Source organism: Elephantulus edwardii, unplaced genomic scaffold, assembly GCF_000299155.1.
Source record: "Elephantulus edwardii isolate Elephantulus edwardi_28Jun2011 unplaced genomic scaffold, EleEdw1.0 scaffold00045, whole genome shotgun sequence".
NCBI classification, from domain to species: domain Eukaryota; kingdom Metazoa; phylum Chordata; class Mammalia; order Macroscelidea; family Macroscelididae; genus Elephantulus; species Elephantulus edwardii.
The window spans coordinates 9,347,595-9,361,842 of record NW_006399795.1 but is presented as its reverse complement, the minus strand read 5'-3'; the positions used below and the strand labels follow the sequence as shown (position 1 = coordinate 9,361,842).

At 52.4% G+C, this 14,248-nt stretch overlaps 1 protein-coding gene across 4 annotated transcripts in view; it reads left to right on the top strand.

Annotated features, from left to right (window-relative positions):
• The window catches only part of KCNAB2 (potassium voltage-gated channel, shaker-related subfamily, beta member 2), a 79,086-nt gene that overhangs the window by 61,223 nt on the left and 3,615 nt on the right, over window positions 1–14,248 (top strand). For 3 of the 4 annotated variants that reach the window (XM_006885803.1, XM_006885802.1, XM_006885801.1), the window contains 8 exons: window positions 444–488; window positions 2,829–2,873; window positions 3,447–3,490; window positions 4,769–4,855; window positions 10,056–10,141; window positions 12,829–12,949; window positions 13,056–13,150; window positions 14,075–14,195. In XM_006885803.1, the coding sequence (XP_006885865.1) occupies window positions 444–488; window positions 2,829–2,873; window positions 3,447–3,490; window positions 4,769–4,855; window positions 10,056–10,141; window positions 12,829–12,949; window positions 13,056–13,150; window positions 14,075–14,195 (644 nt within the window). Of the gene's footprint in view, window positions 1–443; window positions 489–2,828; window positions 2,874–3,446; window positions 3,491–4,768; window positions 4,856–5,650; window positions 5,696–10,055; window positions 10,142–12,828; window positions 12,950–13,055; window positions 13,151–14,074; window positions 14,196–14,248 lie in introns of all 4 variants that reach the window. The other variant, XM_006885800.1, reaches the window with a different exon arrangement.

Genomic DNA, 14,248 nt, shown 5'->3' with positions numbered 1-14,248 from the left:
AAAAAAATACGCTTATCTTCAGACTTCACCCACAAGATGTGGTACGGAGCATTTCCCCCAGTGAATTCCAGCCAGCCAGGAGAATGAGTACTGGCCTTCCCCCGGGGCCCATCATCTCCTGCAGCAGCCCAGCCTTCTGTGAAAGCCTGGGGATCTGAGGCTGTTACCGCCCGGGCTGGTAGGGGACACTTGACTTTGGCTACTTTAATAGGGACAATAGTACAGACTCCTGGGCTCCAGCCAGCCCACCGCCTTCTCTCTCTCTCTCTCTCTCTCTCTCTCTCTCTCTCGAAGTTGCTGCCAGGACCTGGGCAGGCCCGGCACAGCCTCTCTCTGCCCAGCAGCTATTTCACGGGGGCACTGAGTGGCCAGTCGTCACGGTGGGCCTGGGTTGGATTGTTTTTTAATGCTAATGAAATCCCTGTGTCTCTGTTGCTCTGCAGGGCTGAGTTGGTCTTGGGAAGCATTATTAAGAAGAAGGGCTGGAGGTAATGACTGTGTGGTCTCTGGTCACACACAGGGCCGCAGGGACAGGGGTGGGAAGTGCTGTTGGCTCCAGTTCATTTGCCTTTGGTTACATCCTCCTGTTTACTAGCCCCTTGTGCAGCCAACCCAGAGTGCTAAGGCCTGGGCTTCCCAAGACTGTTCTTACAGGGGAAGAGAGAATGTTCTAGAATGGAGGCAACCTCATGCTTCCTCCAGGAGGCATGAGTGTGCACACTGCTGGGTGGCCACCCCAGAGAGCCAGGGTGCCAGGGGTTGGGGAGCTGGGGGAGCTCTCTCTTCCTGTGTGCTGAGTCACCACTGGGATTTAAATGTCATTTCTCCAAAATAAGGGGCTCATTTTACATGAGAAGGAGGTCACACGACATTGACTGTGCTGCTTGAACCAGCAGTCCACCCGTCCCTAACGGGTGCCTGTCTTCCGTTAGGTCCAGAGCATGAGGGTCGGGATGGGACGAGGTAGACAGATTACTAGCTTCCACAGCAGCCCAAGAGCCAAGAGACCATCATCAAGGACCTGAGGACGCCCCCTTGACACCCCTTCAGCTGAAGAAATTAAGAGCAGAGAATATAGATGCCAGAGAGGAGCATGGCAGGTCGTGGAGCCTCTCAGAGCTGGTAGACCTTCCTTGAATGGGAATGAAGACCTACCTTGGGATTTCTGTGGTCCTCATCCCTGTAGGGAGGCTGCGCAGACCAACCTGGCAGGATTGTCTGAGGGTTAACAGCCCAGGGTCTCACTCAGACCCAGGCTGTCCTTATCGTCATCTTGGACCCTAGCCGGGTCCCCCAGGCCTGGTGCATGAGATACAGTGGGCCCCAGGGCAGCAGGACCCGAGCTTATCCACCCTTCTGTTCCAGACTGGACAGCATCATTAAGGTGGACGCAGCACATTCCCACCCAAGTCTGAGCTTGGCCTCTGAGCCCCCACCACAGCTGTAACACTAGTGCAGACGGGAACGTCCACAGCCATTGTAGAACCAGATTCAGAGGCTCAACCCCCATTAGCCAAGAGGCCTCCAGGACCGCGTGGCCCCAACCACGCTGCTTTTTCTTAACTGTAATTGTTGTTGTTATTGAGTACTGTCAAGTTGGAACCGACCTGTAGCTGACCCTCCTGCAGGTTTTCAGAGGCAGTTAATCACACGAGAGGAGATTGCCCGTCCTCCCACAGAATGGCTGGTAGCGTGACTTCAGCACTGCAGCGCAGCTTCTTGCCGCTAGGTCACTGGATGACTATAATTAGCCCCCAAATAAATCCCTCTTTCTCACCCCAGAGTTAAAGGGCACTGCTCATATTAACAAATGTTCTTAGTACATCTTAGGTATCTTCCAGGGAGTTAAACCTGAGGTCACCCCACCATTGTCATCACAATACATCTTCTGGTGGGAAGCGTTGTGATCTGATGTGACTTAGAGGTGGGCTAGGGTGCTGCCTGACTCTTAAGGACCTGTGAAATCTCAACGCCACCATCATGCCCCCCCACCCTCAGGGATCATTTAAAGCTGTATCGCTCCCCTCTACTCAAGCCCAGACCCTCCAGCTTCTCAGCCTCTGTCCCCCCAAACCCTGATTCCATCAGCATTGCCTAGCCCTCCCTCCCCCCCCCCGGTCCCCATGCCCTGCCCCTCTCGCCCCCTAGCCTGTTCCATCCTAGCCCCTTTCACTTCCCACCCCTTCCTTCTCCCCATACCCAGCTCTCCCTCACCCCATGCCTCACCCCTTGCCCTACTCCATCCTATCCCCCTTCACTCCCCCACCACTTTCCATCCCCCCAGACCCAACCCTCCCTCACCTCTATGCTCTGCCCCTACCCACCCTCCCTCACCCCACACCCTGCCCTCTCCAGCCCTCCTTCACTCCATGTCCGGGCCCCTCTCACCCCTACCCTGCTCCGTCTGCTTGGGCCCCTGCTTCCTCAGTGCCTGTCAGATTCCTAAAGGAACCCTCCCATCCGCCCACCTACCCCTGAACTGACCTGTTTGCTATTCAGCCCTCTCTTGCTCACTCCATTCCATCCCCGGTCCTCTGATAAACCTACCCACCCTGTATTCCCTCATCCCCTCTGCTCTCCCAGCACCCAGGCCTCAGCACGATCACTTGGCATTCATTACTTGCATTCAAGAGTTGTCTACTTTAAAAAAAAATAAATAAAGGAGCCCATGCACACCTCTCCCGGCCATGTCACATGTAAATAGGAAATGACAGGTAGGTGCCCAGATCACAATCCCTAGTTCTAGGATCCCCATGTGAGTGGTCTGTAAGTAAGAACTCCAGAGGCCCCACCTCCTAATGTTGCCCCTTTTCTTTTCTCTTCCACAGACGATCCAGCCTCGTCATCACAACGAAACTCTTCTGGGGTGGAAAGTAGGTGCAGCACGAAGCCAGCTGACTATGGGGATGGGGACAGGGGGCGGAGGAGGAGGGAGCCACACCCCAGTTCTGCCAAGACCTTGAAGCTGGCGGCCTCCTGATGGATAAGTGTCCATGTCCGACAGCAGAGGAGGAGGCTGGCGCTGGCCCGCCTGTGCAGCATGGGCATCTCGGTGCTCCCTGCCGTGCACATGCTGCCTGGACACCGGGAGATGGCCTGCAGTTTGGTTTTAGTCTTTAACTCCAACCTCGTTGAATTCCTCCTTTTCTTATTGCAAACATAAGATGATGGATCTGGGTCCAGCTTCACTGTGGGCCTCGAAGAACAGGGTTCAGAGGACAGCTCCTTTTTTAGAAATCATGACTAGAATTCATTCTTATTAAAAAACAAAAAAATCCAAGGCAAGAACAGCCTCACCCTAAGACAACTGGGGGAGCAGGACCGACAGCTTACCAGACACCCACCCTCTGGTCTCTCCGGAGCCAATAAGCCCAGCCTGTTCTGTGTCCCCAGTTTTCACCTAACATTCCATCATATGCATCTTCCCCAAATGACCTGTTTTCCAGGGCAGAAACAGAGCGAGGCCTGTCCAGGAAGCACATCATTGAAGGTGAGATGGTGCTAGGATAGAGTGTCCCCTCAGAGCCTGGGGACAAATAGAGGGGGTCAACCTAGACCCTTGCTATTCTTTTTTTTTTCCCCATTGAAATATCTTTTTTTTATCATTCTTTTCATTTTATATTGACTTGCATGCCACATTTATATACATTATGTTTCACACATTCCTCTATTCACATTCTTTCATTCTATCACTGCAGACATTGTGTTTTATAACATTAATCCCCAGTGTTCTGTGCCCTTGTTGTTCTTAGTTGCCATCCAGTCGTGAAACTGATTCCAGCTCCTGGCGACCCCCTATGTACAGAAGTGCTTGTGGGAGGAGCGAGGTGGGCACGCCGAGTATTTATGAAGGGGGAGTGTGACCACCGCCCCGTGTGGGGGCACTTCAACAGCTCCTCCCCTCAGAGCTCTGCCGGCTTAGTCTGTGGGGAACTACGCTGCTTACCCACAGGCCGCCTCTCTGGCGGTTCTAATCCACCAGTGGCTCCAAGGAAGAAAGACAGGGAGTCTCCTCCATGCTGTTTACAACCTCTGAAAACCTGCCAGAGGGTGAGCTGTGTGTGAGTCAGTGTCCGCTGGATGGCAATGGGGGAGAATAGGGTGAAGTGCCATATGTATGTCCATCTTTGCTTCTTTTCCTTTGTTCACTTGGAAATTGGAGGGGAGCATTGCAGATCCACTGGCAATAACTTGGAGGGGACTCTGGCCAGATGGCTAGCGTGTTTCCTGGCCATCTGGGGAGTTGAGATTACTGTCCTCAGAACCCTGCTCAGAGCACCTCCAAACTCAATACTGTCACCTCCTCCCAGAGCCCTGTCATGCACCCACCACAGCCTTGGGCCCCTGGACCCTGAGCCCCCTGCCATGCACCCCCCACAGCTCTGGGCCCTAAGCCCCCTGCTGTGCACCCACCAGAGCTCTGGACCCTGAACCCCCTGTCGTGCACCCCCCACAGCTCTGGGCCCTAAGCCCCCTGCCGTGCACCCACCAGAGCTCTGGACCCTGAACCCCCTGTTGTGCACCCCCCACAGCTCTGGGCCCTAAGCCCCCTGTCGTGCACCCCCCACAGCTCTGGGCCCTGAGCTCCCTGCCATGCACCCACCACAGCCTGTGCCCCAGCCCCACTGCAGCACACACACTCGTACCCGACCACCTGGTCGGTGCTGGCCTTCTCCCCTCCCCTCCACAGTCCCTGCAGTGGGTGCTGGTGTGTGCCCACACTCATCCTTGGACAATGCTCAATCTGTGGTAATGCCTTCCTGACCAGGTCTGAAGGCTTCCCTGGAGCGGCTACAGCTGGAATATGTGGACGTGGTATTTGCCAACCGCCCGGACCCCAACACACCCATGGAAGGTAGGTGTTCTCGGGAAGCTCCATTGCCTGGCACAGCCCATAGGATGGAGCTGGGTGGATGGAAGGTTCTGGGCCTGAGGCTCTGACGCCTGGCAAGACGAGCATCACCATCACTGGGCATCAGCCTGGGGAGCAGACATACAGGCCAGCGGGGAACAAGGGCACACTGGATAATGAGGGCCTGGGCATGCCTCTAAGCGTCCCCCAAGCCGAGTGGACATTGTCCTCACTTGGAGTTCATCCTGGGGTCCCTCCATGCTCCCTCCTGTGGTCCAAACTGTGTGGAATGTCCAGTCATTAATATTGTGTAGCTCCCTAAGGTCAGAATAATGCCTCCATGCCACCATCGTATCCTCCCAAACTCATTCTGCTGGGGGGTTCAGTTATTACTTAAGCCGGCAGGACAGGATGGGTTCCACGCTTCGAAGAATGGTTTTGGTTTCTTTTGGCATTTGAATATTATTTTGACCTCCCCCTCCCCCTCCCCCACCCCACCCCCATCTCCCTCACCTTCCTGCTTCCAGCGTTTTCTCATTTGTACTTTGCTGCTCCAGGGACTTGGAAAATTAAGTTGTGTTCAAACTTGTTTTTTCTTCACATTTTTATATATGTGTACATATATATATACCTACACAAGTGCATGTGTGTGTATATATTACGGACTCCTTTTTTTTTGTAGCAAAAAAACGAGTATCCTGTGAAAATTGATTTGTGCCTCCCTGCCCATGCCCTTTGTCATCCCACGCCGCTACAGCTATAAACTCTGGTCTCTTTAAATCTTTCTTTTATCACCAGGGGACCCATTTAGTTCTTCCAAGTCCAGGACATTCATCATAGAAGGTACACGGTGTCCACAGCCCGACTCCCGACTCCCGTGTCCAAGCTGCATTTTATGAGCCAATGTGTTTATTTACACGCCTCTCTTTCCCCCTGCCCCATGACAAACTTCTCCATAAAATGCATAAATGGCATAAAAGTGCCCCAGGAGGACATCGTGCAAGTGACAGGAAAAGCAAAGTGTGTTGGCGCCTGTGTCTCCCCTACGCGGTCCACACGGTCATCTCATTCCTCGGTCCTTCTCTGTGCATGTCACCAGCCTGCACCCGCTTGCATTGTTGATGACCTCTCCCCGGCGGCTGAGGCCACACCAGGTAGCTGAGCCTGCAGAGGGCCAGCCTGTCCACCTGGTCTCTTAAGTTGGGAGTGCCATGGTCAGTGCCTTCAGTCTTGATCCGAGGGGATACCAAGGGGAAGGGCTGTAGTAGCCAGGTCAGCACAAGGAGGAAACATTTGAAGAACCCCAGAACACATGGACCCCTTCACTACTTATCTTTTCCATAATCGGTTTTGTGAGCCCCCCCCAGCCCCACCCTCCACAGCACATGGGCTCCTGGGTGGGCACAGCATATGGCCACTCCTCAGGCTAGGCCACCTGCCACGCTCAGCCCTTGTCATGTAACCAAACTGCTCATGGAAATAGAATCGTCTCTCCTTCCAAAGACACTTGAACACATGAGCTGGCAAAAAAACACCATTAAGAGAGGCTCCAGCTACACCTAGTGCCTCTTACTGACCTAAACACAAGGGCCCCCTGGGCCCCACACCAAGGGCGGACATCCTCTTACCACAGAGGTCTGATCTCTCTGGGGATGTGCTGTCATCTGCAGAGGGCAGGCCTCATGCTGGCCAGCTGGGCACCTGGCAGCGCCACCCGACCCTCTCCATGTATTATTTGTAACACAGCAGGAGAGGCCGAGCCATTTGGCAGCACCTAGAAGGATTTGGTCCTCCCGCATCTGTCCAACAGCATTAAATATTGAGGCAAAGGACAATTGGCCCCGACTGTCCATTTCCAGGATCACTGACATCACCCTGGGCACTGGTGCAGAGAGCCCAGGTTCCTGACAGTGGGTGCTGCATCTAGCCTGCCGCTGCCCAAGGCCTTCCCCCAGACCCTTCAGGATTGTGTGCAGGCTTCCGTGGCCTTGTTCTCCAGGCTCCCAGCTGGCTCTGCCCCGGCCCTGCCTGGGAAGGGCATCTCGGTGCATCACGCCAGTCCCCTCATGTCCTCTGTAATCGGAGAGAGCGGCGTGAGGGAGGGAGCGAGGCTGGCATTTCCTGGCTGCCCTTCTGCTGGCATGTGGACGAACTGCCTTGGCTGAAAAGAACCGGGAAGTGCCCTGCATGGTCACAGGTGCCCCGAGAGTGTTTCTAAAAAACGGAACAAGGGCAGCCTCGCAGGAATGGGTGCAAGGTTTAGACGGGACCAGATGTCTCCCCGGGCCTTCTAGACTTTTCCAACCAACAGTGCGCTCAAGTCCAGCAGCATCAACAGAGTGAAGATGTGGTCTCCCCCTACCACCCCACCCACCCCTATTTCCACCAGGGCTCCTCCCAGGATGCCTGGAAGCCCCATCCATTACTTGGAAGGAAGGAGAGGGCAGGACTTGGCCTGCAGGGTCTTGGCTGATCCTAAGGAGGCCTGGAGGTATAAGCAGTTACTGACTGCTAACCCAAAGGTCAGCAGTTCAAACCCACCGGCAGCTCTGCAGGAGGAAAATAGGACAGTGTGCTTCCTTAAAGATTCACCCCTTGGAAACCCTGTAGGCAGAATATTCTGTCCTACAGGGTTGCTATGGGTCATAATCAACTTGAGAGCAGTAAGTGATGGTGGTGGGTATGTGAGACCACCAACCCAGAAGCCCCAGCAAACACCGGATGCCCTTGGTACCTCCTTAGGCCAGGGCCCAAGGAAGAAGTGCACCTTGGCCATGTTTTATTGTTAAGAAGCCACTAACAAAATTGTTGTTGTTGTTGTTAAATGCTGTAGAGTCCAGTACAACTCATAGTGACCTTATGAATAAAAGATCTGAACCCTGTTCTTGACTATCGTCGTTTCTCTAATGTTCATAGACTTTCCAAAGGCCTGTTGTTTAAGAAGTGGATGACAATCCTGCTTCCAAGCCTGTCATAATCTGGGAGCTCTACCAAACCCTGTCCACCATGGGTAACCATTATGGCATTTGGCACACCAGTGGCACAGGGTTCAGTATCATAGCAACTGGAAATGATCTCAGTACAGCAAACTGACAGACAAGTGATATACTACTTAGAACAATGTTCTTCCCAAACAGAGTTAACAGCAGGCCATTGCTGGAGAGCCCAAGCAACTTTTAAATATAAAGCCCGGCCTACCAGGTCCTGATTGATTGAAACAAGAGCCTTCTAGCCCACAGTGGATTGATTAATGTCTAATCCAGGCCACCAATTTACACACAATTGTTACTGAAACAAAAAAGATCCAACAGTTTCCACCCTATAATACTAACTCAAAAGAATAAGAATATTACTATAACAAAAGAATATTTTCTATGCATTTGTTGCAACTCATAGTGACCCCTCCCTAGTGTCAGGGTAGAACTATACCCCATAGGATTTTTGATGACGAGTTTTTCAAAAGTAAATTGCCAGCCCTTTCTTCCAAGATGCCTCTAGGTACACTCAACCCTCCAGTGTTTCTGTTGGCAGCCAAGTACATAAATGTGTGCATATCACTGAGAGACTCCAGTAGTTGTAATAATTCAGTACCTTATAATTTTGCAAAGTGTGTTGGCATACACATAGCCTACTATCCCCTTGAAACTGTGGGCCTTGGCCAAAGAGACTCCTGGGGATGTATGATGGGTGGGAAGACATACTGCCAACAGCAGGAAGGTGCCCAGAGCAGAGTCAACATTCTCTCTCCTTCCTTCCTTCCATCTCACCCATCACCCCCATTTTCAGGGACCTCAGCCCATTGCCATGGCATATCAGGAGCAAACCATGCAGGAAGCAATGGGGATGTTCAAGGACCAATGTCAGTGCTTTGTTTTTAGAAACACTTGTCCTCCGACTCGCCTTTCCACACCACCTTTGGCAGCCGCCCTTGCAAGCACTGTATTGTACCTGCAGGACAGCAACAGGGTGGTCACACACCCTGCCCAGCTGAGAAACACTGGAGACATTGAACTTCATGGCCAAGTTCTAGCTGAAAAACTATAACATCCCCACAAGGCAAAAACAGCTTAAGGAAGGAGCTGTCACTGGCATGTATTTATGTCTCCAAAATGTCTTTGAATGCCTGGAAGAATCTCTTGTGTAACTGGGAGGAGATCCCTTCTTTCTTGTTTAAAAGGGTGGCCATGTGGCATTTCAGTGATGGGGTCTTTAGGACCTTGGACTTTGTGCTGTTCGGTGTTTAGGTTATCCCATCCTGTGACTTGGCTCTTCTCTAGAGAGGCACCCAGAGCCTGCCACCCTGGGAACAGAAGCCATGCCATCCCATGTTGCTGGACTCCTTTGATAAGCTGGGTGGGCAGAGCAGAGTTCTGCAGGTCTGCGCTGCTTCCCTAGCCAGGAGCCAACCCTCCTGCCTGGGCCCCGAGCTCTGCCCTGCAGCTCCCAACACCCGTTGTCCCCACAAATGCCACTTCAAGCACTGTGAATTCACTCTGGATTCCAGGGAGACTACAGGCTTACTTCCTGGTGCATTTTGGGCATTCTGATCATCTTAGGAGCCTTAGTGGCTAAAGCACTTGACTACTGACCAAAAAGGTTAGCGGTTCAAACCCACCAGTCACTTCAAGGGAGATGGATGAGGCTGTCTGCTCCAGTAAGGACATACAGCCTTGGAAGCCCTACGGGACAGTTTGACTCTGTCCTCTAGAGTAGATGTGAACCAGAAGTGGGTTGGGATTATAATTTAATACCTTCATGCGGTTCTTGCCAAGTGATCATGGCTCCTGATTCTTCCCCAGGCTGCAGACTCTGGGTGGGGACATTGAGAGTCTAGTGTCACATTCCCTGATCTCACCTTCCCCTCGCTTCTCTAATCTGGCCCAGAAATGTCACAGTCCATCCATCCATAGCCCATTTTTCCAAGATTCCATGCAACCTGAAACCATTTGGGGAAAATGTTCTCAAGATCAGCTTCTTGGATTTGTTGTTGACTCCTTTCTTCCATCCTGGAGAAACACCTCGCCCCCACCAAGCACACATACACTCGCACACACCCTTACCTTGGGAGCCAGGACATACACTGCTTGCAAGATGTAATCGCAACCTCTCCCTTCCCGGTGCCCACCTATAGCGTGCAGACTGTCTTCAAGGCTCCATGTGCCAGGCCCTCTCCCACCTGCCGTCTCTCCTTCTCTCCTGACAGAGACTGTGCGCGCCATGACCCACGTCATCAACCAGGGGATGGCCATGTACTGGGGCACGTCACGCTGGAGCTCCATGGAGATCATGGTACAGTGACCACTTGGGAAGAGGGAGGTTCTGGGACTCGGGCTCCTGGCCTGACGTTGAGGGTGAAGAGTCACCAGATGTGATGCTCTCACTCATGCCTAAACCAAGATGGGGGGACGCTTTGGGGAAGGTAGGTGGTTTGGGATTTGCAGTGATGGGGGAGCCTCTACTTGGCTCACCAAACTATTTGGCCCTTGATGTTGACCTCAGTCCCGTCACGTGCAGAACAAGGCTCATAAGAACACCTGCCTAACCCCCACCACACACACGTACATCTGCAGCATACTGGAATATCAGAGAGAGCAGACTCAAAGCACCCAAGTCCTGCAGCCTGTGTTAGCCCTTCCTTGGGCCTCTGGGTGCTCCTGACACTGTGAGAGAAAGGGATTTGTTTGGGGCGGTGGGGGTTGTTTTTATGAATCACACTTGGTCATGATGAATTTTATATATATATCCATATACTATTGGATTCTATTGGCCAGGATTTTGTTAAGGATTTTTGTATCTATATTCATGAGAGATAATGGTCTATGGTTTTCTTTTTTGGTACTGTCTTTGACTGGTTTTGGTATTAGGGTTATGCTTGCTTCATAGAATGAAAAAAATAAACGCATGTTAGTTGGATGAAGTACACTGACTATGTCTATGATGTTGAGAAGGGAAAGGGTTCTGTGCAGACCCAATCACACTCAGTCATCAGAAGGGGAGTGCAGCTGTCATCTCATTTTCCACTTGTGGTAATTGAAGCACAGAGAGGTTAAGTAACATACTCAAGGTCACACAGCTCTCAGCAGAGCTTTATCAAGAGCCCCAGCCATTCAGGTCACAGCCTGCACCATCTGGAAATACGAACCACTTTTAGGACCTTGGGCTTCCATCCTGTGTAATCTCTGATGTTTCCATCTCACTCAGTTTCCAGGACACTAACAGTCACTTCCCTCCATTAGAGGCCACAGAAGTGGAGTGGAGCCCAGCAGGTGTTACTGCTGTGCTCCAAAAATGCCTTTGTGACTTCTCTTGCCTCTGCCAGCCAGGCCAACAAGGACAGACTAAGCAGATCATGTGGCATTTTTTTTCCCCCACACGAAGCTTCTGGGGTTTGCTGGGAAGAGCCAGCAGGTGTCCGCTTTATTCTCAGAGCAGAAACTGAGAAAAGTGGAGAGGCTACCATCCATCTTTTTTAAAAAAATATTTTTTATTAAATTTATTATTAATTTCAATGAAAATTTACAGACACTTTGGATTTCCATTCATTCATTATTGCACTTTTCTCCCCTCCCAACCCTCTCCCCTACTACACTACCCTCTAAAATAAAAATTCTTTCATTGTTTTACAGTCCCTGCCCCCCACCCAGGTCCACTGCATTATACAGCCTTCGCTCTGGACTCCTGTCGTGACAAAAATACCTAATCATTTTCCCTCTTAAACAGTTTTCTCCCTCATCTGTTTCAATGCAGTATACATTATTGAACCCATCCTTCTCAGTCTCTCCCCAACCCCAAGGTCGATCCTGTTTTACAACAGTGGGACCATGCAGTATTTGTCCTTTTGTGACTGAGATATTTCACTCAGCATAATGTCCTTCAGGGTCACCCATTTTGAATAATATTGCATGAGTTCCTTGTTTTTCAGTGCAGCGTAGTATTCCATTGTGTGAATATACCACAGCTTCTCTATCCATTCATTTGTTGATGGGCACTTAGGTTGTTTCCAACTGCTTGTTATTGTGAACAAAGCCACGATAAACATGGGTGTGCATATATCTGCTTGGATGTCAGTTATGGTCTCTTTGGGGTATATTCTCAGTAGTGGAATTGCTGGGTCAAATGGTATTTCTACTTGCAACTTTCTGAGAAAGTGCCATACTGCCTTCCACAGTGGTTGCATGCGGCCGTCCATCTTTGACAGGCAGAACAGAGGAAACTCGCCCCGTATCCCAGAATTCCAAGCATCAGGGTATCCCAGGGCAGAAGACTCTCCTCTAGTCTCACTTTCTGCTTTGACAAAAAAACTAAACACGTCTCATTTCAAGTTGACCACTCTAAAAGCCCCTGGATTTCTCAACCTCTACCTTTGTGGTATTAACAATGGTCTGGCATTTTCCTCAAGCCGCCCCCAAAGCCAATACTGAAATCACACCACGTCTCCAGACCCTCATCTCCATTTTACAGATGAGAACACTGAGTCTCAAACTAGCAGAGCTAGGGCGTCTCTGGCAGGGTGACAAGTCTTGGAAATGGGCTGATATTGGCTGGCCCTCTACCTCCTGACCACTCCATAGCTGACATCCCAGCCAGGACCTTTGGGTGACATCAGTAACAGCAATGCCAACAGCTTCTGAGACCCCACCATGGCCCATGCTTCTTGGGAGGACTGTGAACATTGTTGGCTAGTTTGACCCACATGACAGACAGGGAAACAGAGATGCAGAGGGCTAAGCCCCTTGTCCAAGGCTTTTTAAGTGCCAGACCATGAGTCTCATTACTGCACTGCTCATTTCCCTAACCCCTTCCATGACCCTTTTCCCAGTTCCCCAGGGCCTGAGGCCAGGGCAAAAGTCAGCTGGTTCCTAGAAATGCCTTTGGGACTTCTCCTGCCCCAGCCAGCCCTATGCTCCCTCAGTACACAGGGAGGTCCCCCAGTGACCCCTGCCTGAGCAGATCATGTGGCTTTTTTACCCCTACAGGAAGCTTACTCCGTGGCCCGGCAGTTCAACCTGATCCCACCCATCTGCGAGCAGGCTGAGTACCACATGTTCCAGCGTGAGAAGGTGGAGGTACAGCTGCCAGAGCTGTTCCACAAGATAGGTGTGCCCCAAACGCTCTCCCCCCCGCAGAGCCCATGCCGTCCAGGGCCCTCACAGCTCCGCCGGGAGCAGGGCCCAGGCTTGACTGGGCCTACTTTCTCTCCTAGGAGTTGGCGCCATGACCTGGTCCCCTCTGGCCTGTGGCATCGTTTCTGGAAAGTATGACAGTGGCATCCCACCCTACTCAAGGGCCTCCTTGAAGGTGAGGAGGCAGATCCAGGATGGGGAAGGGGACAGGCAGGGCGTCACTTTGGAGAGGTGGGGCCTTTGAGCAGGCTCCCCTGGACCCCAGCAGCCAGGATCAAGTTCCATGTGATGGGGACATGGAGTCCCTTCTGCACTGACCCAGGTCTAGAGGGGCCACTTGCCTCTTAGCACTTATCGCAGGTGAGGGACCTTTCTCCCACCTGCCTCCATCCCCACTATGTGGACCTAGATGTGCCATTGGGACCCTCCCTCCTGCACACACTCCCCTCACTCTATAGCACCCCTGAGAGCTCTGGAGTTGCACCCAGAGCTGGGGCTGGGGCTTCAGGGCCTCTTGAGGTGACCTTCTGGGATAAGACCTGCGTAGTCACACAAGCACATCCTTCTGGAATGGGGACCAAGAGGGTGTCCAGAGTGCAGGGTTTGAGGGCCAAGGGGCAGGGAGTCTGACCTACCACTGAGCCCCGCTGCAGGCTTCAGGGCACGACGGCCTGGCTTGCCTACTCTCCTCTCTGCCCCCTACCCAGCCCACAGCAGGGTCAGAGAACCCCCTACGAGGTGTCAGATCATTAGGGAAGAGTTCCTGAAGCCCCCAGCCCAGCTCAATCCTCTAGGTCAAAGGTGGCAGCGCCCCCTCCTCCAGACATCAGCTTCTGGGGAGATGGGAAGTCAGTATGTGCACTGCTTGTCCCTCCTGAGAGCCAGCCCCGGGTCTTCACAGACCATGGGCTCCATGGCACAGCAGCCCCCATTCTTCTGCCCAAGCCTGACCACCACTGACAAGGCTAGAGGCAGGGGAAGGAGGCTGCCCTGGCTTCCAAAGGGGATGAGAGCAGTCGTCTAGAGAGAAGGATCTGAAAGGAAAGTGCATACAGAGGTCTAGGCGACCTTCCCTCACCTATGGGCATCCCCCCACCAGGGCTACCAGTGGCTGAAGGACAAGATTCTGAGTGAGGAGGGCCGGCGCCAACAGGCCAAGCTGAAGGAGCTGCAGGCCATTGCTGAGCGCCTGGGCTGCACCCTCCCCCAGCTGGCCATAGGTAACAGGCTGGGTCAGGTCGGGGAGGGTGGAGGTCCCTAAGTAGTGTCCCCC